Here is a 26429-nt window from a genome sequence, read left to right as displayed (position 1 = left end):
GCGGCCAGGGTTCGATCCTCAGCACCACATAAAAAGATGTTGTGTCTGCCGAAAACTAAAAAGTAAATATTAAAATTCTCTCTCTCTCTCTCTCTCTCTTAAAAAAAAAAGAACAAAAGAGCTTTTAATTTCACAAGATTATACAATAAATAATAAAATAACTAAGATAAAATTGAAAGTTAAAGTGTAAATGACAAAAATATGACTAAAATGACTGACAGGTTTATACTGAGGGCTTCAGGGGTTGGATTGCTATTCAAAGAATAGTAAGCAAGGAAAAAAAAATACTCTCTAAAATGGTGCTGTATGCACCATTATTAATTAATTAATTAATTCTCATACATTATTATTTTGTGCCAACAGATCTGAATAAATGACTTAAAGCATATTATTGCTTCTTTTAATTATTCTGAGAATTTAATATATTTATAAAAAATTTAAAAAATAAACTTTGAAACAGAAGAAAGCTAATAATTTGAGAATTAGCTTCAGTTTTTAAACTTAGTAATTAAGCTTAGTTCAGTTTTTTTTTTTTTTTTCAATATGGAATGCAGAAATGAATGTCTTAAGTAGTCACCAGATAAGGTCATGTTTATCACATGACCATGGGATAAAACTGTAGTACTCCACAGGTCATTCAGATGTACTGTCTTTGTTGTGCATATTGTATACATAATTAAATTAAGTATTCAATAGTTTAGTAACACCCGGATTTTGGAAAATTACTATTAATTCAAAATATGTTACAAAATATATGAATAACAAAGGCACTAAAAATAAAAAAATAATGACAATGACTATATTCTTTAAATCAATTGTGTGATTCATACTTATATTCTAATTAATGTGAGATTTAAGCATTTGAAAATAAATTATCATTTATTCAAACTTTGAAATATATTCCCATCCTGTGACTGCTACATATTAAATTACTGGCATTGGTATTTATGCTCTCATGATAGAAAACTAAAATCTAAATAAATTATAATAATTCCATATTTCTCATAAGAATGACTTAGATCCTTTTTATTTTACAGTGTTCCTCTACATTTTTAATTTATTATATGAACTTTTTTTGACAGAGCTCATGTGATACACTTTTTTAAAGTTTTAGCAGCTTGCAAAATATTTCACATAAAAATATCTCTAAAACATGATTCAGTGACTATTTTTCAAATGTAGTGCAAATGATTGTACATAGATATCAATGGAAAGAGATATTAATATATTGATAGTTACATTAATGAAAGTCCATAATGTATCAATCCCAGAGAAAGTTGTCTCACACATATATTTAATTCACTTCATTTTTTATAATTAAATATTAAGGTAGGCTTTATCTTATTTGTAAGTAATGAGAATATAAGGGTTGAATTGAATTTTCTAATGTCTAAAAATTAATAATACTCCTTATTAAAATTATTATTTATGTCTAGATAATAACTATTATTACTATTCTTATTTCTAACTTATTAGTAAAAGGATTTTTACTCTAAAATTCTGCATTCTTTAACTTATAAATAAACCAAGCTCAAAAGAATAGAGAAAAAATAATATGCTAAAACAACAAAATGGAATTCTAGATAATTTACTTTGGAAACATATATTTAATTAAAAAATCAAATATGCAGGGAAAGCAAATAAAGACTACTTTCAAATTCTAGTTCAAGATAATGATCTTTCTGAGTCTTTTTTCCCAATCTTTTACCTTACAGAAGAAGAATTATTCTGTTTCACAAATAGTGCCTGACACAAAAGGTGCATTTAATATACATTAGTTGAGTAAGTAAATGAATAAATAACACTTTCAGTTGCTAAAACTTCAAAAAGGTCTATCACATGAGCTCTATCTTGAAAAAGTTTATATAATAAATTCAAAAATGTAGAGAATACTGTAAAATAAAAAAAGATCTAAGTCAGCCTTATGAGAAATATGAAATTATTATAATTTATTATAATAATAAAATAAAATTTTTCAGTTGAATGACAGAAACAATTACTTGCAGTGTGTATACAAGGTACAAATGTGTGAATAGATATTAGTTTTAATAGGATGAAGGAACTTCTCTCATTTTTACTTAAGTCTAGATATATACTGTTTGTATGGACTTTGCTTTTCAGGAAAGAGTATATTTTATAGTGTATTATAACTTCAATAGAAGAGTAATAAAGACACAAATGATATCCCAGAACATCACAAGCTTGGATTAACATCTCAATGTTTCTAGACCAAAGTAATTTAACTTCTGTTAATAAATTTCTTCTTTCTAGCAAGTGGTAGACTGTGTAAACCAGCACAAAGAAATCCCACCGCCTGTTTTCCCTTCATACCGATTTTCTTCAGAATAATGGAAAGAAGAAACCCTGTTTTCTGTATGCTTCCTGGACTCATTGATTTCTAAGGGTTTTATCATGAGTGAAATTAGAAATCTCTGTACCTAACACATAACACGAAAAACCAGGAGAAGTTTCCACTTAATAGTGTGATGTTCAAGTTTGCAGTTTAGAAAAGAAATTAGACACCATATTTACTCCAAGAATAAAAGACCAGCAAAGTGAAATCCTTAGGTCAGGTGAATCCTGTATTTATTCTAGGATAATTCAGAATTGACTTTAAATGATATTAATCTCAGGAAAGAATAAAAGGTTTTTTTTTAATCTTTCCTTCTGTTCAGAATTGCATGCCATTGATATGTTTATTTTTGATTTGTTGTGTGTGTGTGTGTGTGTAATATTTTGCATTTTTAAAAAATATGGTGTTAAAAGACAAATTTTGTGATGATGGTCTTATCACAAAACCTAAATCTCATTTGACCTAAAAAAAACCCTGTAACACATTAAATAAAAATTGCTAAGTCTGTAAACTAGAAAGTGGCTGAATCCTGAATTCTACACAGGTAGCCAAGGGCACTTTAAAATTTTAAAAATGTGAATACAAAACTTATCAATAATGTAACTACAATGACCAAGGAAAACACATGCTCTTTTCTTTCCATTTAGAAGTAGAATAGAGGGAAAATTTAAATGAGTAAAATTAGCCAGACAAATAACTCACTGAAAAATATGCTATGCTCTGGACAGACAGATCTCAACTTTAATTGTAGTTTCATCCTGTTTTACTATTTCCTCGGGACAAATGGCTATATCTGTCTGATCTCTGGGTTTCTCATATGTGTAACAGAAATTATTAGTACCTTTCTTCAGTATCTGTTGTGAGATTTAGATATTAATGACTATCCCACATACTGGTAAATATGATGATTACAATTAATTAGTGGTTAACAAATGTCATCTGTCATGAAATAACCTATTATATATATATATATATATATATATATATATATATATATATATATAAATATTATTCTTCAGGTTTTGTAATTACTTTGTTGTTTGGGGAATTATTTATTTTGTTTTGTTTTTGAAAAAGGCTGTTACTGTGCTGCTGAGACTGGACTTGAACCCATAACCCTAGTGCCTTGGCCTATTGAGAAGCTGGTATTAGAAGCACCCATTACTACATGCAATCATCAACCTTTCTTCAAATTTTACTTAATTTGGATTATTTCATTCTCTAAAGCACAGGAAAAATCAAGATGTGTTTTTTAATTTAGAGAATAAAAGATAAAGAATGTTATTTTATAATGTTGCTACTTTTATATGCGGAATTTTAGAAGAATGTTACAAAATATTAGTTTTGATATAAAATGTCAATAAAATTGTTATAGATATTGAATTTAATGGAAATGACATGAGAATTAAATTTTATCAGAAGAAATGACAGTACCATATGAGAAAAATATCTTGACATTAAATCCCTAACTAGTGTTTTGGGAAACATTCTTAGAATTAGCTTTTTGTTTTGTGTGGTTATATATATATACATCTGCCTTCCTAAAATAATTTGGTATATTGGAAAGTGATTGACAAGTATGTTTCCTGATATGAGGGGAGGGGTCTGATTAGCAGACTTAATCTGTTTATATGCCCAATTTTTAGGATCTCTGAATATTTTCATGGTGTTCCAGTCAGTTGATATGTAGATCTATATTCACATAAGTATGTAAAAATACTGCTTATAAATATATTCTGTATACACTATAGGTTTTATATGAAGTTATAGAACCTATATTCTCCAGGAGAGAGAGAAAGTTGTAAAAACAATAAAATAGATTTTATGGTTTGAATAAGCAATACTTCCCCAAAATTCCTGTGTTAATACAGGAAGTGAAATGATCAGATCATGAGAGTTTTAATCTAATCAGTCCATCCTAATTTGAATGGACTAAATCTGTGGTATCTATAGACAGGTGGGGTATGGCTGAGAAAGTAGGTCACTAGAGGCATCCTTTGGGGTTTTCATTATGTGGCTGGTGCCAACCTCTAGCCTCCCCCACTCTGTCTCCCACACTCATGTGTGATTCCACCATATTGTTCTGCCTTACCTCCAGCCCTCATCAGTGGAGCTGGTTGACCCTGAATTAAGCCTATGAAGTCAAAATAAATGTTTGTTTTTCTAAGTTATTTTTATCAGGTGTTATGGTTATAGATACCAAACATAGACTAACACATAGTTTAAAGAGAAAGTATGTGAATAAAATAGTGTATTTCCAAATGTTTATTAATATCTTTGTTAATTATTATGTTGAAAAATGAAACACAGAAAGAAAATTATATCAAGGTAAGATAACATACCTACATTTAAATATCTGTGTACATTTTATCACATAATTATATCACACTGATCATGTAGCAAAACACACAAAAAAATTGGATCTTGAATAGATTTTCCAATTTCAATCTCTATTGAAAAAAGTTGTTAATCAGGCATCCTTTTCATGTTGTATTATCTGTTCAAAGGTCATTATTAAAGGATCTTGAGCTATATCAATAAGACTGGGTAAAAAAAAACTGGGTAAAAAACAAACTAAGTGATAAGTTCACTTAATGAGAAATAATCAGCTTGGCTGAACACATATTCTCAATAAAACAGAATATAATGGTTTCTTAAATAAGTTGATAGTTTAGTAATGAGGGCTAAGTTTTCTTATACATTTATTTATTTAGAAGTAGTATGGATTGAACCTTGGGGAACTACCACTGAGCTACAACCTCAGCTTTACTTTCTCAAAATTTTCTTATTTTGATATGGGATCTAACTAATTCTCTAAGGCTGGTCTTGAACTTCTCATCTTCCTGCCTCAGCTTCAGGAGTTACTGGGATTTTGGGTGTAAGCCACCTTGGCAGGCTGCTAAGTCTCTATTTTGATTTATTAATTAAAAGGCAGGAAAAAACACTTTTAAAGACCACTGTCTATCCAAAGGATAGCACTGCACAGATATATATTATAGCACCTTCCTAAATACCAGAACCATTCCTCTGTCATGTACTTTGTTGTATAATTCTGATATATTACTCATTGAATATTTAAAGTGCTTATTACATATAACTTTAGAAATAACAAGTTTTCATTAAATATAACAAATGATTTTTAATTCTCACAGAAATTTTATGAATAAAGTTCTTATTTTCATTGAATCTTCCCTGATGGAGCCCAAGTTTTCAGAAAAAAAAAAAAATGAGCTAAGATCCAGATGTGAGACAAAGATCATTTTGTAGTACATCAGGATGTTTTTCACTAGGTTGCACTTAACTGATGAAGTCACTAAAGCAACTAGACATTTAAAGCATATGTAGATTTTAAAAATGTTATGGAGGCCAAGCATGGTGGCGCACTCCTACAATCCCAGCAGCTCAGGAGACTAAGGCAGGAGGATTCCAAGTTCAATGCCAGACTCAGCAATGGTGAGAATCCAAGCAATTCAGTGAGTCCCTGTCTCTAAATAAAATACAAAAAAAATAGGGATATGAATGTGGCCCAGTGGTTGAGTTTCCCTGAGTTCAATCCCCAGTATTTCCCACACCTCCCGATAAAAAAAAAAAAAAAAAAAAGAGTTATGGGGTTTGGCTAGAAGAATTCAGCAAAAACTTTCAAGAGGAACAATGTCTACCCAGGCATGGTAGTACATGCCTCTAATCTCTGCTAGTTGGGAGGTAAAGGCAAGAGGATAGCAAGTTCAAGACCAACTGGAACAACATAGTGCGATCACATAACCAAAAGAAAAGGAACAATTTCTGAAGAGAAGGAAAATAGGAAAAAAAAAAAAATATATATATATATATGTCTATTTAGCCAGGTGCGGTAGTGATCCCAGTGGTTCAGGAGGCTGATGCGGGATGATTGCAAGTTCAAACCCAGCCTCGGCAACTTAGTGAGACCCTGTCTCTAATTAAAGTATAAGAAAGGGCTAGGGATGATTAAGGACTCCTAGGTTCATTCCCATATAAATATATATACATATGTATATAAATTATGGAATCAATGGTTGTAAAGGCAGAAAAAAATAATAATCCTTAAAACAAGATCCTGCAGAAAATAAGAAGAGTTTTTCCTCTTCATTTTTGCCTCTAGTTTAGTATAGACAAAATATAATGGTGATGTGGGCAAAGACAGGGTAATTAGAATGTAACAGAAAATATTTCCCTTTGAGGTGCTAGCAATTGTCTCTATTTTTAGCTCTTGTCCAGAGCAATAACCTATACTATCCCAAATAATTCCATTTTTATTCCTTTTAAAGATAAATTTATCCTGTTTTAACTACTGATATGTATCATGTTATTCACTGCTATTATTTTAAAACACTGTGCTTGTGTCTCAATAAAGCAATTTTAGTACACTAAGAGAAAAGCCCTGGAATGAGAGAGTTGACTTCAAGATAGCTACTTTAGCTAAAATATCTTCAAAAACTTGTTGGTAGATAACTTCCTATTGACAACATATGCACCAGAGAATTGAGGATATAATTCATTCATTCTAAATTTATTGAAATGTATCCTCATTAAATTTTTACAAGGATATCGCCATAAAAAGGAAAAGTGACTATTTAGAATCATAAAAAACTGCCACATAGTTTACTAAGCTGTTTTCTTTGTTTAATATCTAAGCTATGAATCATGCTATTTGTGCTGGCATAACAAACATTAACAAGTCATGCAGATAAAACATTTAAAATTATCTGATTTTAATAAGAAATGAATATTGTCATAGTTATACAATCAAATCATCTAAAATAATGACATGTTCTTTAAATATACATAGAAACTAATCAGAAAAATATATTAAGCTAGTTACTTTTTTTAAATAACACTTATACATTGCAATTTATTTGTTTTTTCAATTTTTCTCAAATTGTGGAAGTTTTTCCTCAGTGCTCACAGTAATTACTCTTTAAAAACATGTTTTCTTTTCTTTCCTTTTATATGTATACTTTATTTAACAAAGAACATTCTGTAGGGAAATGACATGAAAAAGGAAATATTTAAGAAAACCTTGCTCTTCGCTCAGGATCCCCAAATTTACTAAGCCAGGCTATAAATAGAACAATAAGAAATATATTTTATACATTAACAAAAATGAAGATTTGATTGGCTTAGGAGTAACACCTGGGTGGACACCTTTTATCATAAAACATTGGCAACACTTTCAAATAAAAGCTTTTTGCAATATTGTGAAGCATTATTATATATGAAACACAGAGAAGGTTTTTTTGTTGTTGTTTTTTAATCTGTTTTTTCAGTACCTTGTTGCTTTCGTGGATCATAAATCTGAAGCCCAAACAAAGGTGGTCTTTCATGCCTCAGTAATGTCACCTCACTTGTTATCAAATCTAGTTGAAAAATGGAACCATTCATATAATCAGTCCAGAACACGTAATTCCCATGATGTGACAATCCAAAGGGATGATTCAATTCTTTTCCACTGTATACAATCTGGAAAATGTAAACACATTGTGAAAAATTAGAAATGACCATTAGAAACATAACTTAATATTTAGAGAAAATGATGTTTAAGTAAGCATAACAGACAATGATCTAACTAATGTCTTAATTCCTGTTTTCTTCCAGTACATTGTAATAATGAATTTCATAACATGAGCATATTTTTCTTTTTGACATCATGCAATATGAAAGATACCATCTATATTATATCCATTTCAATTCTCTCATAAATGGTACTTCAACAGTAAAGAATGCAACCAATGTGATTCTGAAACCTGTATACTTGGAAAAATGAAAAATTATTCCCCATTTGATTCAAATGTATGATATGTCAAGATCATTGTATTGTCATGAGCAATTAATAAAAAAAGAATGCAAACATGAAAATGATTTTCCTAATATTCATTCCAATCTTTTTTCCTTATTATATTATAGTATCATATTCTTGGCTAGACATAGAACTAAATAATTAGTGTCATATATATTGCAATATTGCCCATCCAATGTAAAGGCAGTAGGAATGAAAGGGATCCTTCTGAATTAATTGGTCCCAGGAAAATTGAACTATTCTAGGGGATAAAAGGAAAGAAGATTAAGACTTTAATTTCAAAGATAGAAAAGTTTATTGTAAGTACATGGATAAGGCTTACTGGCATAATTTCAATTCTGATTATATTAATAAATTAATTTACATTCAAATTATGTTTTGTTGATGTTTAAATAGAGAAACCATGTGATATATATTTAAGTCCATTTACACATGTAGAATTCTAGAAGACAAATAATACCTCCAACAGTAATACTTTTACACCTTTTGTCATTTAAAAATAATATTGTTACAATATGAGAAAACATTTCTATTAACTTAATTTGGTAGAGAATTAGGGAAGTTACCTACCTTATTTATGATTAAAAAATCTAATTTTTCCTCTTTTTAACTGAATTCTTCATGTCAAATTAACATACATTGTATAACTAAGATAGTTTCTTGATTTTTTTTCTCACCTTAATGTATGCTAAAATATGCTTACCATAAAAGTGATCTGTATGTTGTATACATATTATCAAATTCAAAGAAATTGTAAATACTTAGTTAGCACCTGTTAAATACATTGCATTTGGTTAAATGCCAACCAGTTTTACCTAACTTGGGGAAAATATTTGGAACTCTGAGAGTAAACCAATGACGGAAATAAGCTTAACCAATGAGTATTATTTATTTCTCAAACAAAATCTATAATCAGTAGAATTACCTAATTGTGCAGTTTTCTTCCCAAAAAGGAAAGAATGTAATGTCAAAAGAAGCATTTTGGTGATTTCTAACATGTGATCCTTCCATTATTTAAGTAACAGTTGAAGTTAGATCATGCTGTTGTATATGGTTAAGTAATTATAAGATGAAATATAAAGGTGATGTCTGGTCTCCCTAACAATCAACTGCATCGTCCTCAATTTTGCCCAAGAACATCAAAATCATCTTTGCATACATTAAATTCCAGCTGCAAATATTGAACATATTTGTATAGAGTTGAGTTCCTTGGTCATATAAAATTCATCAATAATGTAGGAAAACTGCATTTTAAAACAGTTCTGATATCCTGAGAGCTTCTTTTAAAAATCCCACAAATCCTGGCATACCACAGTGAGCTGGGTCTGGTCTCCTGGAGGCAAGTGCCAGCTGCAATGCTTAATGCTCAGCCTCCCTTAGCCACCCCACAGAGACTATTGGCAGCTACCTCAGAGGGGTAAAAATAAACTTGAAAGTATTTTTAACACAACACAACAAGGCTCTGTGAAAGAAAAAAGCCTGTGGGTTAAAAACAGCAGCAGTTGTCTTTTACCTTCCTGTGAGTTCCATTCAAAAACACTTTTTCAATATGATCATAATAGGCATCACACCAGTATAATGTGTTAGTGTGAAAGTCCAGAGTTAAACCATTTGGCCACAGCATCTTTGAAGTCACAAAAATCTGCCGATTGAAGCCATCCATCCAAGCCTTTTCGATCCTTCCCACGCTGTCATCTATTTCATCTTCCTCCCAGTCTGTCCAATACATCCAACTAAGACATTAAAACAAGAGTGTGTACATGTTATTTCAACCAGCCACCATATAGAGAGACACTTCCTAGGATTTGGCAGTTCCAGAAAATCTTTTACAGTCTGATATGTTCTATCTAAAATGCTTATCCTTCAAAGGGAGGGTGCAACTGTGAAGTTCTAAGGGAAGTAAAGATTTGTCTGATTGAACCAATCTATTCAGAATCATATGGAAAACCTACTTCCACCACTACTATGCTTATTGGCCTTGTGTCTTAATTAACTTGACAGTAAGCGTCAAATATCTGTTTTCTTTGATGTTGAGATCCAAGTCAGGGAAATAATTTTTTGAAGCATTACTATTTTAAAATATTGTCTGCTTCACAAAAGATATAATCAATTATGTGATTAAAAACCAGATAGACTGACATGAGAACCCATGGCACTCAGTTAATGATCTACTCCAGACTTTATTTAATCTCAGGTGAATTATTATTTTTAAGACAGGCAGTTGGATTGCCTTTGTTCTAAAGGACACAGTCACACTGTGTTTGTTTGGTCAGGTCCAATTTGTCATCCTGATGCAAATTATCTATGCTTTATTGCTGCTTATTATTACCCCCAAATCCACAAAAGATGATTTAGATGCACATAAGTTTAATAACAGCAGGTTGACTGACCTTGAGATTTTGAGCTTTTAATTCTACCTCAAACAAAAGCACCTGCCTTTAAAAACAAATCTTTTGTGTAAGCTGTAACAGTAGGAGAGTGGACCTTGAGCTAATGTTCCAATTCCCTCATGAATAAGGTTAAAACCTGCCACATGTGTTGTTTTGGGGTCATGTGAAAGTCCCTGCATAATTAATTAAAATGTAGGTTTTGATTCACTCACCTCATACACAACTTTATAAAGCTCCAAAGCTTTTCTAAGCTACTGACCCTAGAAATAACCTTATTAGATGTCCTGCTTCCCACATTTTGTGGTCCCTAAAGAATTTCTGAGGTAATTTGGGTAAAATCTCTAACCATGAATAAGAATCCTACTGTGCTCTAAATTGGCAGATTTGGGAAAACTGGGGTTGTAATAGACCATCCATTTAAGCTCTATTTAAATTCCTTTAACAGTTTACAATAATGATGATATGTCTTTTCAAACCAGACAAATTATATTGAGACCATTGAATTTTACTGATCATATAAATAAATAGCAAATTTCTATCTTCTGTCCTGAATTTCCTTAATATGGTTTTACTATTGGAATGGCCTAGGAACAAAGAAGAGAGACATCTATTTACACTAATTCTACCTTAGGTAAAACTACTTGATTTCAATTATATAAATCAACTATATAAAATGATAGATACTATTTTTCATCTCTATTCATATATAACTGAAATTATCTTATATACTGTTAATAGATGCAGTTTTATCTTTATCCCTTATTTATAACTTGTTAAAATTGCAATAATCTTTCTCTTTAGCTCTTCCTCTTGATCATGGCAAAACTCATAACTCATTCCCATCTCCTCACCTGGCTTTCTAACTCGATCCACGCATAAATGTGTGCACATGTATATACATATACATGTGAAGGGTAAGTCTGAGTACTTTAAAAATATTAGATATTGTTTTGCTGTTTGAAAAAAGAAAGTATTATATTTGAACTTATCGATTTCCTAAGATTGTTTTTATTCAAAGAAAATGTAAAAAGAATAATTTTCTAAGTAAGCAATGCCCATCTGATAAAGGTTAATTATAAGTAGGTGATCATCTACTCATTTAATTATCTGCTTAAAAGTTATATTAGGAAAGCTGTATAATCAATATCAAATGATGATAATTCCTAAACACAAAATATGAATATAATCTATAACATAAGCAGGAACTGACATTTTTGCATGTAGAACTCTGAGTATTCACCAAATAAAATTTAGGTGAATTTGACCTTCTGCTTGTATAGCAAGAAAGATCATACCACTATTTCCAAGGCCTATTCAAATACAATTTTTATGAAGTTTATTTTCATCCTTTATCATCGTAAGAATCAAAGCTCCTTCCTCTGTTTCTTAGTGATGCTTTTTAGTTTGTTATAGTATTTCTTGAATTGTACCTATATAATATTGAATAATATTGCATGTCTGATGATTTCAATTAAAAGTAAAACAAGAGAAGGGGTTATTCTTTATTCAAAAGTGTAACCTGGAATGCCAAGCTTGGCTTTGCTAAGATTAATCATGTTCCAAATCTAATTGAATTATTGAATGATCAATGCTAGAAAATGTTTAAATCCTTAAAAGCTTCACTACCATGGAAGTAAAATAAATGTTTCCCACTGAAAATTTTGATTTGGTTTCTGATATACTATATAGCTGCTAGCTAAAGAGGTATGATATTATTCATTGAGATAAGGATATAAAAGAATACTTTTGGAAAGAAAATATGCACTTTGCTTTGGACATATTTCATTATAAAGGCTATTTTGAGAAGTCAGACTGAGATGTTGGGACTCTGTTATTGATATAAATTATGAAATTATAATAAAGAAATGATATCATTTGTAGTTATCAGCTTAAGGAACAATTATATCATCATCTATTCTTCCTGAAGTTGTTAAGACCTGCCAGTTCTATTTTTTCAGTGTCTCCTATTTCAGTGTCCACTATTCTGTTCTTATTACAAATGCTATGGTTAAAAATGAACTCCTAATGGACATCCTTCTTCAAATCTATTGTGTTTCGTCTAATTGCCAAAAATAAATTTTTCTTGAATCATGATTTTAAAATGTGGCTTTAATTTTTAAAATCTTCCAATATCACTTAAATAAAATCAAACTTCTTATCAAAACGTTGAAAAATTCTGCATATTTATAGTTTCATCTTGTGATGCTTCTTCATATGCTCTCTGTTCTTTACTTATTTATTGTTACACCTTCTACTCTCCACTTTCCAGAAAATACCAGGTGATTCCTGAGTATTAATAAGTCTGATTGTTTTGTAAACCATGGTATACTTAGCATAGAGCTATGAACCCTGCATATTGTTAGGGAAGAATGTTGTGTGTGTGTGTGTGTGGTGTGTGTGTTTAAATAAGCAAATATGTGCACATGCATCCTTTCACTTATGTGATTTTTGTTTGTGATATATGTGATTTTTGTTTCTGATGTTAGTGCATATCAGCACTAACCCAGCTGGAAAAAAAAATGTGTTTGATGAAAGAGGTATAAAAGTAATTTTTTTGTAACACACAGACAAATGTAGAGTTCATTGGTAAGCAGACTGACAGGGATGCAGATGTTGTCTTTATGTAAAAAATAAATTCATATCTATCAAGATAATCAAGATTGCCCCCCAAAAGAATGAGCTATTTGGATGAGGTAGGTTTCAAACACAAGTTGGATTTCTGCCTACTAGAGAGGTATTTGAACATGGTTTCTGAATTGATAAGAAAGATGGAGCTAGTGGCTTGATTTTATAGCCTCAATATTTATGTCATCTCTTTGAGAACAATAAAGAATGTTTAACTCTATCAGAACAGTTTTCTCTAACACAATACTAAAAAGAAAGAGGTCATTTTAACACATTTTTGAAATTTCTTGTTTCAAGTAGCTTTAAACAATTTGGAATACACACTTTTTCATGAAACTAAGGTTGCCTTGGTATAAGGTCAGACAAATGCTTTGTTTTAACAGTCCCAGAAGAGAAAAAATAATTATGGAGTTGACACATAAAATCAATGAAATTGCTTTATTTTAATTATGCCTTTATGAAAACATACAATGAGTTCATCCACAGCCTAGAAGAAGCATCTTTATTATGTTTGAACATATTCTCAACCCAAACAATGCTAGGAATTGCACTTCAATTAACTCTGTTTATGAGGGATTTCTATTTAATTAAATAAATATTTTCTGTATGTGTGCAATATGGTATAAAGAATAGTCATTGTGTGGTGCTATTTTGAAAAACATAATGTATATAGGTCATGGAAATAAAAACACACAAACTGTACATAAAATATGCAATACATTCATTTGATTCTGAATTTCTGCTAGGAATTTCCACATTTCTTTGATATTTCTATGAGTGTAGGTTTGCACCAGGTAATAGCTCTGACTAAAAAAAAAAGTGTGTGTGTGGGGGGGGGATATATTACCAAGAATTGCACAAAATATTTTGTCCTAAACAAGTACCATGTACTATAAAGTGATGTCTCTATATGGAAACTATGGTTGTATCCAAAATTATGTGATCATTAACCTATACTCTCAAAAGCAATGGAGTACAGTGGTTAAGCATAAAGTCTTGAGACAGAATGCCATTCACAGATCAGTTAGCAGTTTCTCCTTCATGAAATGGGAGGGTAGTATGATAATAGCAACCAATTCATATGATTATTGTGAAGAATACAGCTAGGAGCACAAAATGTCTGACCCATAATAAATGTACAGAAACATTTGCTATTTCTTTTTAATACAGTAAATTTCAATATCATTTTTAAAATTAAGATTGATACTCTGATTAAATAGATTAATTATCTCGATGTCAGACTGCCTAAAATAGCTCATCTGAGTAAATGAAGTAATATAGACTTTATACAAATAATTTATTTCAGTTTGATGTATTTTGATATTTTTATTTAGTATATTTTCTAGAAGAAATCATTAATATGAGTAACTTTTCCTAATCAGACTATCCATGTGTGAATTCATTTATACATATGAAATTTAAATAAAATGAAAAACAAATTTCTTTAGTATAATTTTTCTGATATAAAGCTGATTTTTTAAAATTGCGTACCCATTAACTGGATCCACCACAATTCCTCTGGGATGGGACATTTCTCCTTCTAAAAGAGTCTTCCGACTCTGAGAAGCCTTTTCCAGTCTGGCCACATTAATTGTTTTTCTATGGCCATCATTTGTCCAGTAAAGGTTATTTCCAATCCAGTCCACAGCAATGCCCTCTACATTATCCAGATCTGTTAAAAAAAAAAAAAAAAGAAAAGAAACTAATTTTTAAATAGCAGTAAAATTAATGTCTACTACTTGTTTATTTAAACTTGCTTAAGGTGTTTATTTAATTCAAACAGGAATGAGTTGTTTATGGATTTGATTTGTGAAAATACCAATATTCCAGAAATATTTTTCAATTTTATCTTTATGACCTTCAATGTGAATGATGGGTCCTTTCTCTTCAAATAGATTTCTCCATTTGTAACAAGTGTTGACAAATTGATCATAATGGTGTTATAACCGAACTTCAATATATTGTTATTGAGAGTGATTTGCAGTAAAACAGGAAAAAAAATCATGTGAGCAAAAAGGCATAAATACAGTATAGACTGTTGAAAAAAATCTAGTACTATGATATCATGTCCAAATTTATAATGTCTAATCTGAGTGGCCAAAATAATCATAATGCCCTCTTGTCAAAAGACAGGTCCATCCAGAGCACTTATTTCAAAGCCTAAAAGAGGCTTTTATCACTTAAAGACTCACTGAAACACTTCTGTATATTTTAGGCTTATTTTAAAAGAACTCTATTACTAGCTTCTATAAAATACAGACAGTGATAAATCAAAGGGTATAAACATAGAATATTAGGATTTCATCTGATTCAAACCTTTTATTTTACAAAATGGGAAAACCCAACACTTCAACGTGAAGGCATTTTCTTATGGTCTATTATTCAAGAGACAGTGGAGTTGGGATAAAAATCTCAATTTTATGATCCATGTATAGAGACCTCCAAAACTGTTCTTCTCCTGTGGTGAGCTTCTGCAGCATCCATCCATCCTTACTTCATACTATTTTGTCAATCACACCTAAACTTCTCACAACTCCACTAAGATAGTTCTACTCTCATATTGCAAGGAAAAATACTGTGAAATTTTTTTCTTTTTTTTCTTTTTTGGTACTGCTAGATATTGATTCTAGGGCCTTATACATGCCAGGCAGGCACTCCACCACTGAGCCACATCCCCAGTGCCAAATTTGTCTTCATTCAAAACCAAGAAGATATAGAAATGTAACTTCCTGGACAAAGCAATAGTTAGTATTATATTAGAGACAGAGTTATGTATTCACACATACTGAGAAATCCACTTTGCATTTCCTCATAAGCAGATGTAATAAATATTTACTATTATAATATTTACTAGTAATGGCTCCTCTGGATCTAAAAAAAAAAAGATTTTTTTTTCTTTTGCAACTCTTTCTACTAATCAACATATGCCCTGACTCAGGATGACTAATACAAAGTGAGATTTGATCTAACTGAAAATCCCATTATAGTGAATCAGATAAGTTCTCAATTTCACTAAGCTATCTGCTTCATTACCATCCAATATGAGGAATTTTCACAGGTTAATTGTGCCTATGCTTAGAAGAAAGTTTAATTTTATCTTTACTTTATTGACATTTAATTTTACTGAGCACTTTCCTGTTCTGGCACAATGGAAAGAGAGCTGCTATTTACTTTCTTTTCTATGTGTTATAGACTGTAGCTGATTTTTATTTTGCTAGTTGGTTTTCAAAACTTATATTACGTTTGAAATCTACTAGAGCATAGACAATCTTCAAGTTGAATAACCCTCTTAATTTTAAAGCTTTCCTTTTGATTTCTGACTTGAGAATTTTTTTTATTTTTCCATTTGAAGCAAGTTACAATATGTAATCCAAGTTACAAGGGCTGGATGGAAAATTCATGTTTAGCACTTAGACAAATATCTGACTCACTCTCATTCTTAATTTCTCCGTGTGTAAGTTGAAGATAATAACAGAATCTACCCCTAGGATGATGGCAAGGGGTAAATTGGCTGCTGCATATAAAACATTTTAGCATACCACCTGGAGTATAGTAATTTCTTAATATATGTTAAGCTTTTCATCAATGTCCAGGGTTTTTAAAAAATTATGTATGTTCTGGATTTTTTTCTTTATAGATGTTACTAGATAGAAATACACCTTTACAATGCTTGTTCAATAATATTTCTTTGCATTTTTACCAGCTGCCGACTTCAACTAGAAATATTATATAGAGAGTCACTCATAAATAAATAGTGAAAATGAAACAGAATGCTAAGAAACAGAATTTGGAAAGAAATTCTTCCTAATTGGTGTATTTTATTTTTGAAAGTTGGAATGCTTAAACAGTGCAATTAGGTAGTGATTAGGATCACAGTTTGGGATCACTACTTCTCATGACTAACTTACTAGCTGAGAAACTCATTCACTTTCCTGTCTTCAATTTCCTTATGTTTAAAATGAATGCAATGACAATGTTTAATCCACAGGATTTTTGAGGATTCAACGGATAAAGATATGTGAAATTCTTAAAATAATGGTTGGCATATAGTTAATGTTATATAAATGTTGCCATTATTATTATTAATAGTATCATAATTATTATAGTCTTCCATTTAGCTAGCTATCTAGTCCATTAAGATAGTAATGAAACAATTAGCCTAGAGTATTTTTGTAATGTACTTTATGTTTTTTTTTTTTCTGTTATAGGGCAAATGAGGCTGAATTTAATTTTAAAATTAGGAAACTCATAAAATAATCTATATGCAAATTTGAAATCTTTTTAGCTATCTTTACTGGAGCAGGGAAGAACTTTCTCTCTTATTGAAAAAAGTCTGAAATCAATTAATCCCTATCTCCACAAATATACATTGATAAGTGATTCATTCTATATTCATATTATTTGGTCTCTGCTTTCAACTAATTTATGACTTAGAAAGAACACTAAAAATATATATATATATATATATATATATATTACATTTACTTTTTTAAAAGAGAGAGAGAGATTTTTTAATATTTATTTTTCAGTTTTCAGTGGACACAACATCTTTATTTTATGTGGTGCTAAGGATCTAACCCAGCGCCCCGCGTATGTCAGGCGAGCACATTACGGCTTGAGCCACATCCCCAGCCCTAATATTTACTTTTATTCAAAGTCTAGTTGGCGCTTGTCTGAGATTGACTAATAAGAACTCTGTGAACAAATTTCTTGGTCAGGAACATATGTAGATTTATGGCATTTAAATGTCAAACAAACATAAGTAAATACAGAAATTCTATTTATTATATCAAGGAAAGATGACTATTCAATGCAAGGAACATGTTGGATAAAGAAAATATTAGAGTGGATTGCTTTGCATAAATTTGGGTAAAGTTTAGTAGTCTAGATCCTGAAATTCACACTCACTACAATTATTACTATTATTATTTCATAAACAAAGAGCATGATTACTTTTAAATATTTGGTCCAAATCTCCCTTAGCTTTCATAAAGTCCCATTCTCATATCAATAGTCAAGGGCTCTCAACATGTTTGTACATCTTCAAAATAATTCCAGTAAATAATATTTTGGGGTTTTTGTTGTTGTTGTTGTTGTTATTTGTATGTGTGTATGTGTGTGTGTGGGTGTGTGTGTGTGTGAGAGAGAGAGAGAAAACAGAATTTAGATTATGTTTTGGAGCTGGGGGTATAGCTCAGTGGTAGAGTTCTTGCCTAGCATATTCAAAGTCCTAGATCAGATCACTATTTTCCATGATAAGTGAGGAAATTAGACATGTATCTATCCCTATACTTCAGAGAAAAAGCAGATTTTTTTCACAAACTACATGAATATTTAAGCTTAACCCCTAATGTTATGTCTGGAGGTGGTTAAGTGATAGACTGGCATGCATCATATCCTAGATTTGATCTCAAGCATTGAGGGTAAAAATAAACCCATTAAGTTTCATGTTTTCAATTCTATGACAATTTCAATGAAAAAATACAGGTGTATTACAATAGGTTAGAAATTGTAATCTGGAGTTCATATATCCTTTCTGTATATATTTTCAAATGCTCTAATAATTCACCTATTTCTCAAAAAAGATTTCTAAAAATATAATAATCATAAGTGGTATATTTGTTGCATAATTTAAGTTTTTATAGGTTACACATTTGGGACAATGTGGAAAATGTATTAATGCATTATTTTTCCTCAAATTGTTAGAATTTCTATAACATTTTCCTCTGTGAAACACTGTTATAGTAATTTCAGAATAACTTAAGTAAATGCCATTAGGGAAGCACAGTGCCTATTTTCCACTTTATCCAAGTTTATCTATTCTTAGCATGCACTTTTTTTTCTGAGAACAAAAGTGTGTGTATGAGTGAAGAGTATGGTAACTTACCTTAAATAGCTAGATTTATGGCCCTCATGTATCATGGCTACAAGTTCACAAGTGCCAGTGAACCTAGCCTTCAGTCAGCACTTGGACAACTCTCCTGCCTCTGAGTCTTGTAGTTCAATTAATGCAAATTCTCTTTGTGAATTTTAGTATAGCCTGAGGCATCACAGCTCCTTTGTTTCTGACATGAGTGAATGATGTTGATTTAATTAACACTGTGGCTGGTAAAGTTTGCCTACAGAACTTGCTATCTCTTGGGGTTTCTGGAATTTTTGGCCAGAGACTGAAGTGTTCTTATGATCTTTCTCCTAATAGTCATTTGAAGCTCATGCTTTCCTCATTCCTATCCCAGGTCTCTTTTATGCCTTTAGGTCAGGAAGTGTGAATACACAAGTTACTCTCAATCAGAACAAAAATACCTTGCTATTGGATTTAAGGAGAAACAAAGAGTGCACAGAAGGTCTTATTTTCTAGATAGAACATATTAAAACAGCGATTTACTTTATTATTAGCTACATTTGTCAGTTTTGATGAGTGTGGCATAGAGTTATCTCATCTTTTATATGATCAGAATAAAAGTAGTGCCACTATATGCATTATAGTTACCAGTGAATGAATCAAGAATAATAAGGAAAATGAGAAGTGTCAAGAATTGTAAAGAACTGAGATTTTACCATACTTTCAAGCTTATACATTTGGCTATTTTTGTTTCATAGATACTGCTAGAAGACATGAAATTTTCAGGTCAGATATAAAGAACTTTATTACTCATGTCTCAACAAGCAGCAGGATCTTAAGCAGATTGACGTCAGTGCTCTTTAATTCAAAGTCCCCTGGGGGCAACTGGGAAAGGACCATATGGATATGTTCACACACAGTGGGTAGGGAACCCCTGAATTGAGGAAACCCAGATCTACCACAGTAGGTCATAAGCAGGTTTGCTATTAGCATGGGAGGGAGACTCTATCATCCAAGCCTTATTTTCTATGCAAGCATTCTTAAAAGGACACTTCTGAATAAAAGGGAATAAGTATCTTCTGTGGTTTGGATGCAGTTTCATTGTGTCCCTAGGCTTCATATATTGAAATTTATTCCCATTGTCTGGCATGAAGAAAGTTAAAACTATGGTATTTAGAGGTTTTGTGGTGAGCCCTTTGGGAGATTATTAAGATTACATAATGTCATTAGGGTTGTGCCCCATGTTGAATACTGGTGGTTTTCTAAGAAGGAGAGACCAGAAAAGCCAAACATATACATACAGGTTCCCTGTCTCTGGCCATGTGGTTTCATATTCCTGCTTTGGATGTGTCATGGCAGAAAAAAAGGATTCCTAGATTTGGGACCTCATATTTGGACTTCCAGAACTCTGAGTCAAGTAAAGTCTTCTCATTGAAACCTATCCAGTATGTCATTATCAAGAGAAAAAAGACTAATATAGTACTTTACTTTAAGATATGAATGTTAGGGAGCCATGTAGAACTGTGTGGAAGGAAAAGATTCTGGAAACACATAATTTGGGATTAATAATAAATGAAGTTAGAACAAACAAGTTGATCTGAAAACATAAACAAAAATAGTAATTACCAAAGCCCATGTTATTTATCTGATGCAAATTGTCTATTGATTTGTACTACTACCCTGCCTTGAAGCATATTGCTTATATAGTTATGTATGATGACTGATTTCGTGTGTTGATTTGGCTAAGTCACAGTATGCAAATATTTGGTCAAATGTCAATCTCAATGTTGCCTTGAAGGGAGCTTTTAGATGACAATAACATTTAAATCAGCAGGATTTGAGTAAAGCAGGTTGACCCTCATTATGGGAATTGGTCTCATCTAACAAGTTCAAAGTTTTAAGAAAAAATAAACTGAGATCCCCAGAAAAAGAGGAAATTCCTCTCCAGACTGTCTTTGAGCTTGAGCTGCCATATCAGCTCTTCCCTGGGTTTCTAGTCTGTTGGCCTTCCCTGTACATTTTGGACATGCCAGCCTCTGCCATATATATAATATATTATTATATATATTATATTATGTAATTATTAAATATATAGTATATTATTAATATATGCTATATATTAATAATATATAGTTTATATATTATTATATTTAATAATTACATAATATAATATATAATAATAGTATGTAATATAATAATGTATAATTATACTTTAATATATAATGTATAATTATACATTATTATATTACATATTATTTTATATATATATATATATTAATTACACTAGAGAACCCTGCCTAATACACCATTACTATGCTTATAACCTGGAAATCATCCTTTTGAATTACCTAGAATGATGAATAAATAACATTTTTCACACTCATTCTCTTCAAGTGAAATACTTATTATGAAGTGCACAGTAGCCTCTAATTTAAGAAATCACCAAGAGATATGCAATGGGTATATCATTTTATATTATTCCACTAAAAACTTTTGTATAACATCAAAGACCTCACTGTGAACTGGGAGAAAGCCATTTCCATGAACAGCCTTTTATTACCCAATTCTGCCTACTTACCAAGAGAGAAAAGCGATAAAATTGCTTTATCTTCATGAACACAAAATATCACAGCTATTTTTGAATATTCCTTTTATTCCTGTGAAATATGTTATAATTTATATTTTAAAAGACACTCTGGAACCTATCACATCAATAGTAAATTATTTGATCTCTTTTATATTAGATGAAAAAGCAACTCTATTAGTAGCCACTTCACTATAGTTTCTTAGGGAGTTACATTTTAATTAGTTATATTTTCTAATACATTTCATGATTTTTCACTAGGTCATGGAAAGCCTTCAAATAGTTGCATCACTTCAACTGATAATTTTCACTGAACATTTTTTGTGCTACTGGAGGTTTGAGCTCCACCCTTGCCCTTTTTTAAATTTTATTTTGAGATATGGTCTTGCTAAGTTGTATAAGCTGGCCTTGAATTTGTGATCTTCCTCACTCTGCCTCCTGAGTAGCTGGGATTACAGGTGTGTACCTGTAATCCGGCTTCACTGAACTTTTAAAAAACATGTGTGGGAGCATACACAATACAGGAGGCTGTGGTATCCTGTGTAGTAGTGACACTGACCATTAATTTCAGTTAAGTTTATTTTTAATTTTTATTTTATTTTTTTAGGTGGTTCTAGATATTGAAACCAGAGCATTGTGCATGCTACCCAAATGCTCCAATACAGAGCCAAATCCCCAGCCTTCAGTTGAGCTTAAAAGCCAGAGGCTGTAAATCTTCATTGTATTTATAATCACCATGACAAAGAACAGGATGTTATCATTTCTTATGATCTTACTCCTGGTACTTATCTACCAATTTAAACAAAAAGACACTAGTTTTAAAATCACATAAATATTCAGAGAGAAAAGAATAGATTAAAAATGCATGTGTGAGTTATAGCAAATGTGGTCAAGAAGGTCAAGATCTTATTAGTAATTCATCTCACAAAACCCTTCCATAAATATCTAAGAAAATACACATCATCAAAGTCCTTTTTGGTCCACAGGTAGCCTTACAAAACAGAAGAAAGGAGTCGAGGCAAATGCAGTAATAATGCAGAATGAACCTTGTTATAAATTAAATGTTTTAGGGATAAAGGAAGTTAAAGAACCACATAGTTCAATTTCTGCATTCAATAAATAAAGGCCCAGAAAAGTAGTATGACTCATAGAATCCAGATTTAGTTAGAAGCAATAATAATAAATATGGAAATTTGAGAAATGTTCCAGTGTGCCTACCCTATTTTATACTCAAGGATGATCTTGAGAATTGTAGAGGAAAAATGATAAAGAACAAAAAGCAAAGAAAGCTAATATAAGCAATGTTTTACTGGAAGAAGGAAATAGTGGGGCATAGTAGAATGGAAGGGACTAAATATGGGGCAAGATTATTGCAGTGAAGGATTCATTTCCAAATTTTTAATGAAAATCAGAAATTTTCAAAAGTTTGCATATTTTCCATATTCCCCCACATTAATAAATTGTGGTAAATTGCTTATTAAATTCTTATGAATCACTTAAACTTGAGCCTTGATTTCTTCAAATAAAAATATAGATCATAATCGGTTTTACTCTCATGTTGAAAGACAGAATAATAAAATGAACAACACATGGCACATTATCAAATTCACAATAAATTTGATAAAAATTATTAAAAATAAATTTCACAATTATTTTCTAGCCAAAATGTATTTGATTAGTAACATGCAGATACTCAACAAGTATGTTATGTTTGAAGAGAAGTGAAACACTAGAATGCAACACAAGGAAAAAATGAGGCACTATTTTAGGCTACATGAGACAGAGAACATAGGACACCTAAATTCATGTGGAAAGACTTGTGAATTTTGAATTTATTATTATGCTTTTGATAAATGTATTACCATTATATAAGATGTTAATGAAAACTTTTAGGGGACAATGGAGTAAATGTTGGTTTCCATTATGGTGTGTTGGTTGGCTTCCATTTAGATATGAAGTGTCCCCCTAAAGCTCATGTGAGATAATGCAAGCAGTTTCTGAGATGAGATGATCAGATTATGAAAAAATCGTAACTTGACCAGTGGGTTGATTCATTAACATGGATTAACACAGTGGTAACTATAGGCAGGTAGGGTGTGGTGGGAGGACTTTAATCAGTGGGAGTATGCCTTTGGGGTTTATATTTTGTCCCTGATGAGCAGAGTTCTCTCTCTTCTTCCTGTTGCCATGCTCTGAGATGCTTTCCTCCACATAATGTTGTGCCTCACCTTGAGCCCAGAGCAATGGAGTGGGCTGTCTATGAACCAAGACTTCTGGAACCATGATCCCCAATTAAACTTTTCCTCCTCTAATTTTTCCTGTGTGGTCTTTTGATGACAGCAATAAAAAGAAAATTAAAACAATGTCTGTTCAAAATGTATATTTTAACCACTGGTTCCACTGTCACGGTGTTAGGATATGGACTCTTTCAAAGATTTAAGTTTTGATAGTGAAACCTACACTACTGGTTTTAGCACCTTTATGAGTAGTCAGCTCTCTAAGTCTCTTTCCTTAAAATGAGTTCTTATAATCTACAGTAAAACCATAAAGTAAAATATTGAGGAATATTTTATCTAAATAAGAATGTAGTTACTTATTTAAGTACTTATTTAAGGTACTTCTGCAGCTCCGAAAGAAAAAGTATAATTTGAAGCTATGCCAAATCAAATATAAATATATATATATATATATATATATATATATATATATATTTATATATATATATATATATATATATATATTTATATATATATATATATATATATATATATATATATATATACCAAATCAAATATATATATACAGTTTCAGGTACTGAAAAAGCATGTTAAAGAGTTGACTTGTTTGTATTAACTAAAATCATCATGCATTTTTTATAAAAATGTTATAGAATTTCAAATACATTATCATAAATATGTAAAATTTTAAGAGATGTCTCAAATGTCAACAGGGAAGATTATTATAAGAACAATTTCAGTGAACATTCAAATAAATTTTCAAGTCAAAAAAATCAATTTATTGTTCCTTATTTTAGAATGAAAAGGAATCATTCTCCAATCTTAGTTCCCTTTCATCAGTTTAATTACTATTTTAAAGTAATGAAAACCAAATTAAGTGCCTGTTCATCCATTTAATGAATTTTTATTGTATAGATAATATATGCCAGGTACTGTTTTAGGACAAGGACTTATTATTGAACAAAACAAAACAGAAATATCTGGCCTCTAGAAACTCTCATTCTTGTAGCAAGGCAATACATACATACAGAATATTGAGGATCAGCACTAAAAAGAAAAAGTAATCAGGGAAAGGGTATAATGATTTAAGCTGGGTACGTGTGTGGGTGTGCAAATTTGTGTGACTGGCCAGAAAAAGCTGAGTGGTTTGTAAGCAAAGCTCTCTAGGAGACAAAGAGTGGTATAAGAATATCTAGTCATAAAATATTCCAGATACAATAAACAAAGTGTAAAGGCCCTGAGCTGACCATGCCCAGGGCATTCAGGGGAAGAGAAAAAAGAATATATTTCAATAGGGCAGGTTTTAAAAGTTACATGCAGAAAGACAACATTCCCCTATGAATTTAAAAAAGTCATTGTGTGGGACACTTGAGAGGTGATCATATGTGAAATTTTCATGAACAATAGAAATAAGTGAACCATTTTTTTTTCCTGACTTGAGCTTATTTCCAGGGACTTATGGATCTTGGGAGAGGCAGTATGCACTGCACCTTGAGTGCCCCTGTACATTCTAGCTGAGATTGCCAAATTGCAAGGCTTATCTGTCCACGGATACTAAAGGATTTGTACCTATTAGTCACAGAGGCAACCAAGTCAGTCAAAGGGGCTATGGGATGATTGCTGAGTAACTGCTTGCTCAAAAGAAGAAGGGACAAGAAAGCGTGCTGCTTGCTACAAAGCTGGCTGCTAGCTCAGAAAATGCTTTCCCCAGGCCCTGGAGGAACTCAGCTGTGACATAACCTACTGTTTATCATCCATCCAAATACATCATGTCACTCCATGAGACTTTGAGACAGAATTTTGTGTGACTATGCTGATATGCTGTTTGCTGTGCTTTGAATAATGAACAGCCCTGTCTCATCTTGTTTTCTACTTTTGGCACCTATGCAGTGGTGGCAGGTTGACTCCCTGAAATACTGTGTGTCAAGGTTTCTCAACTTTGGCACCATTGATATTTTATATCGGAAAATTCTTCCTTGCAGAGGGCTTTCTTATTGCACAATGTATATCAACATTATTGCACAATGTATAGCAACATCAGTCTCCATCTACTAGATGCCAGTGGTACTTCCCTCTCTAGTTGTAGGTCATTCCGTATAATGGGCTTAATGCCCTTATAAGAAATGGCCAGATAGCAATATAACTTTCTTTCCTTAAAATAACTCCTTTCCATAGAGGCTTTTTTTGTTTGTTTATTTGCTTGTAATGACGATACTGGGATTGAACCTAGGGACTTGAACATGCAAGGCAAACTCTGTACCACTGAGCCATATCCCCAGTGACCACAAAGAAAATGAATGCATAATGATTCCAGATATTATCAAATGTCCTATGACAGACAAAATCACTCTGCTTAATGAGGTTAGATTTTACCTCTAAAGTGAGTGATATTTCTCATATATTTTTAGTTCAATTTGATTTTTCAAGATATGAATTTTGTTGCCTTCAAATGATGTCTCTTACCCTTAGTGTGTGTTTGTGGAGGAGTGCTGGGAATTGACTGAAGGTCTTTACACAGACTAGCAAAGAGCACTACCACTGAGATACATCCACAGCCTACACTACATTTTGACAAGTTACATA

At 31.4% G+C, this 26429-nt stretch overlaps 1 protein-coding gene across 1 annotated transcript in view; it reads right to left on the bottom strand.

Annotated features, from left to right (window-relative positions):
• The window catches only part of Lrp1b (LDL receptor related protein 1B), a 1514976-nt gene that overhangs the window by 760654 nt on the left and 727893 nt on the right, over window positions 1-26429 (bottom strand). The window contains exons 12-14 of the mRNA XM_071619306.1: window positions 14675-14855; window positions 9682-9901; window positions 7642-7831 (exon numbers count right to left, since the gene is read on the bottom strand). Of these exons, the coding sequence (XP_071475407.1) occupies window positions 7642-7831; window positions 9682-9901; window positions 14675-14855 (591 nt within the window). The remainder of the gene's footprint in view (window positions 1-7641; window positions 7832-9681; window positions 9902-14674; window positions 14856-26429) is intronic.

This window comes from Marmota flaviventris, chromosome 11, assembly GCF_047511675.1.
Source record: "Marmota flaviventris isolate mMarFla1 chromosome 11, mMarFla1.hap1, whole genome shotgun sequence".
Classification (NCBI taxonomy): domain Eukaryota; kingdom Metazoa; phylum Chordata; class Mammalia; order Rodentia; family Sciuridae; genus Marmota; species Marmota flaviventris.
Note: the sequence above shows the minus strand (reverse complement) of the source record. Positions and strands in the feature narration are given on the sequence as shown.